The sequence below is a fragment of the Haplochromis burtoni genome, unplaced genomic scaffold (assembly GCF_018398535.1).
Source record: "Haplochromis burtoni strain Fernald_Lab_line unplaced genomic scaffold, NCSU_Asbu1 Contig_876, whole genome shotgun sequence".
Classification (NCBI taxonomy): domain Eukaryota; kingdom Metazoa; phylum Chordata; class Actinopteri; order Cichliformes; family Cichlidae; genus Haplochromis; species Haplochromis burtoni.
Window position 1 is genome coordinate 31275 of NW_024583237.1, and position 4574 is coordinate 35848.

Below are 4574 nucleotides of genomic sequence, written 5' to 3' on the forward strand. Positions count from 1 at the left end.
GTGTGTGAATGGGTGGATGACTGGATATGTAAAGCGCTTTGGGGTCCTTAGGGACTAGTAAAGCAATATATAAATACAGGCCATTTACCATTCTTTGTCTTTTTTAGTTTTAGATAATCAGACTTGGGATACTTTAATAATCCCAAAGGAAATGATGTGGATTACAGTAGATTTATACAATATATTACAAAGTTTAAACATTTCAGAACATTTCAGTACAAATCGCTCAATTATAACTTTCAAGAATATTACAGAGGTGAAGTATATATGATGGACATTTTACTCTAACCTGCGAAACTTTGTCATTTGTTATTTTACTGTAAAGCATGTGCAAAAGGGTGTAACTATTGGAGTGTGTACAGTGTGTTAGATGGGGGAGTTGTACAGGGAGATGTAACAGGCAGGAATGATTTCTTTTCTTCAGTGGTCCTTTTTTGTAATCTCAGTCTCTCACTGCAGTGCTCCTGTGACTAGCCAGCGTGTCATGGAGTGGGTGGAAGTTATTATCCAGCACTGTCCTTATTTTTGATAACATCCGCCTCTCAGACACCACCCTAAGGGAGCTCCAGCTCCGTCCCCACAACATTACTGGCATTGCAGATCAGTTTATTGAGTCCTTTGGCATCTGCAACTCTTAACCTGCTGCCCGAGCATGCACCAGCATAGAGGATGGCACTGGTCACAACACACTCATAAAATACCCTGAGCACTGTCCAACAGATGTCGAAGGACATCATCCGCCTCTGAAAACATGGTAATGTTTACCTCCACAATGTAAAGTGTGTACAAAAAGTGTAATTGCAACAATAATGTGTAGAAACAATAATTTAATTCAACAAGTGAAAACAAGTGAAAAATGCTTGAGAATATTTGAAATTACATGTATTTGACTAAAATCAACAAGTTCCTTGGTATATTCAAGGTTCAAGGTTCAAGGTTCTTTATTTGTCACATGCATAGTTATACAAGTATAACACACAGTGAAATGTAGCCTGACACGCTCCTCGACATGTGCAAAAATTGGGGGGGGGGGGGGGGGGTGTAGAGGAAGAACATTATATATATCTACATATAGTATATACACTGGGTGAATGTGCAGTAGTAGCAGCAAGCAGGTGAATTCTGTACATTAATATGAATAGACATCTGACTATTTTACAGGATAGACAATATAAACATATTTAAAATTAAAGGAATTGAAATGTACATTGTGCCTTGGTTTAGAGTGTCTGGAAGAGTCCTGTCTCAGTCAATTATAGATGAGTAATGATGTATCTTATTATATTATAATTAGATCATATGAACAGAAATTAAATTTATACATGTGACAGTTTTTTCCTCACCTGATGCATTAGCCTCAGCTGAGCCTGAGGAGGAAAATGACCCTGTACTGATTCAAACAATCACATTTGGTGCTCTGATATTAATTCGTTTTTCAAGCTACTATTACCTTTAGATTTTGTCTTTTGTCCTGCCCAGCAGGACCTCAACTCGGCTGACCAGCAAGGAGCCCAAGGGCAAAGAAGATGAGACCAAGGTGCCAGGCCATGAACAGAAGGGCAAGAATGATAATACAGAGGAGCAGGTGCTGTTCATGGGGGAGGATCAGATGGACCCAACACTGGGCTCCAAGTCTCAAACCCAACCCAGGAAAGATGAGGGAAGAGGATGAGAAGATGCCTCAGCATCAAAGATCTGTCAGCAACCACTAGAACATGGCCAAAATAAAACATTAATGAGACATCTATCTTTCCATTAAATCTGAATAAATATTGAGTGTAAACATCTGAAATAACTGCTAAGCCTCCCTTCCTTTCAAGACAAACCTCCCCAACTGACAAAATGAAGTACACTTGTGCAGTCCACCAGTTTACACAGACACAGCAGGTCAACACAGAATAAGCTGCATATATTTTGCAAATAGCACATAACAGATCAAGTTAACTGCATTTTTAGAAGTACTCTGACAAGATGCTTATAAGATGAGTAATAATTGTTCATTTTCCCCTACACTATCAGAAAATTACTTAAGAATTAAAATGACTTACGCAGTACTTAACATTACTTACAGTTCAATAATTTCCTTATTTTCTGTAATTGCAAATGAAAATTGCAAATGAAATGCACTGTAATTCCATCTAATTACAGGGGAAGTACGAACTTTATCGTTGGCCATAAGTGTTTCAAAACTGTCCAGTTGCTCTGTAAATTTGTCTAAATCTGCAGTTTTGCAAATTTTTTTTTTAGATGAACAGGATTTGGCAGTCATGGTATTACCTGCACATGTTAAAAATCTACTAAACATACAGTAAACATTTCACCAAGCTGTCAGTTATTCAGTCTTAATTCCATTAGACAAAGGGGATTTAAATCTCGTGGCGTTATATCATAACACAGTAACTAAAGAATTCGCAAGAGAAGATAATTATTGTTTGGAACTCTTAAGCTCAGGTATCAACAATCAGCTGTCTGCTGCTTAATTGTATTTACTGCAGTGTTACTGTATAGTTTTCATTCTGACCGAACCACTCAAAGTGATAAAGTGCCTGCTTTTTGCTGATTCACTTCACTGATGAACTGCTGACAGAGTAAAAAGGGAACATTAGAGTACATAGGGGAAGTTGGTCAGTGGGGTTCTGACACTGTTTGTAGGTGCTGTGAGAAAGCAGACACACAATATTTTGCAAACAAATGTCTTAATTATGTGGCCTACTATCTGTTAAGCAACTACGAAAGTTATGTGTTCAAGAAATTTACTACAGGACCTGAGGCATTGTAGCAGAAAATGACACTGGAACAAAATGATTCACCTCTCAGTGGTTTTCAATTTTGTGTCTGATTGATGTGAATTCTGCCGTCAGTAAATGACTAATACAGTTTTTGTTGAATCACTTAATCAATTAACAAGATAACGTCATTAATAATTAAAGTACTCTTTAGATCTTTATGTCAATTAAGTGTATTAAAGTCCTAATTATGTGCATAATAATTTTATACACAGATTAATACAATAATAACAATGAAAACCGTAAGTATTTGAATAAGCATCTTGTAGGCCAGAGTAAAAGTCTTAAAAATAAATGTAAAAAAACCCACTTGAGTTTGACTCAAGACTGGTGTATAAAACACAAAGTATTTATTTTGGTAAAGCTTAAGAAGCAAAACATGCAAGGACATGAATATGATCAAGATCAGAACGGGTAGGGGAAAAGCTGTGGTTCCTCCTGTGGTTGACATGCTCTGCTAGGCCTTTACTGCAGCCACCTTCAACTGCTGCTTGTTTGTGGGTCTCTTATGCCTTCACTTTTGTGTGTAATAACTGAAAGCATGCTCTGATGGCTTGACTAGCTCAGCCTTTCTTATCTCATTTCTTTGTTTTCAAGAAACTTGTATGTTCTATTTGCAGTCACATTGTCAATAAATACTAGAGATGCAGTTTCATGCTACACCTAAACCATACCATTGCCCCCATCATGGTTGGCAGATAATCCTGCATGCATCTTAAGTTATTATCTGATCTTTAACTATAATTTTGCCTCATGATTGTGGTGCAAGTTCATCTTGGTTTCATCTGTCTGAAAATATTTTATTTCGAAAACTGTGCATATTTTTTAACCTAATCTGGCCATCCTGTTCTTGAGTGTAACCAGTGTTTTGCACCTCGGTGGAAACTTTCTGTATTTCCATTCGAGTCTTTGGGTTCCCACTTTAACACTGATATAAATTTCCTCCATAGTATTTGATAGGTTTGTAGCTTGAACCTATCCGCTGGAACGTTGAAGACAATATAATTACACAGCAAAAGCATTGAACACCAAGTAGGCAAAGTTCTTCATGTTACTCATGCATGAGGGAGACCTGCCTGGAGCCAAGTGTCGTTCCACCACTTGACCTCCATCAGACTCTCAGCCAGGTTCCCCATAGCACTCCTTTTATTGTGGTTACATGAATATGCATAGGGTCATTAACATATAACATCTTACATAGGTATACATGTGAACAAAGAATACGTGTTGTGTGTGTGTGTGGGGTCAGAGTGTGACCCCATAAACGACTTCCCTTAACCTGCTGGTCTGGAAAATCCAACAGTTCATCTAAACAAAAAGCACTTAGACTAGAACAGACGTAGCTACGTTAATCCTACCATAAAACAATAAAACAAGGTACGACCTCTCTCATGCTCCTAGGATGTAGGTGTGCATTCCAGTGTGGAATACACACCAAGCCTTTGCAGCCTGCTAAAGATCACACATCCTATCACTACACAATGATTATACACCTCTAAGCATATATGGTTAAATATTTCTAAGCATAAATGACAATCAACAATACAAAACCTAACAGTATTCTTCTTCTTTTTTGTATGCCGTGGAGGGTTTTTCTTTTCTTAATTATATCATATTACAGCTCTCCATATATTAGTTCTTAGATGTATAAGGGATTCTTTCAAATGAAAATTTGTTATTATTTCATATTTCAGCTAGTCTTCAAAAGCATGTTATTAAAATCAGGCCATTTACATTTTTAGACTTATCTTTTATAAATCTGACAAAATTGCTCTTTTTGTATTACTA

At 37.1% G+C, this 4574-nt stretch overlaps 1 protein-coding gene across 1 annotated transcript in view; it reads left to right on the top strand.

The window, feature by feature from the left end:
* Positions 1–1672, top strand: part of LOC121812839 — a 29897-nt gene extending 28225 nt beyond the window's left edge. The window contains exon 9 of the mRNA XM_042215940.1: positions 1457–1672. Within this exon, the coding sequence (XP_042071874.1) occupies positions 1457–1672 (216 nt within the window). The remainder of the gene's footprint in view (positions 1–1456) is intronic.
* The last annotated feature ends 2902 nt before the right edge of the window (positions 1673–4574 follow it).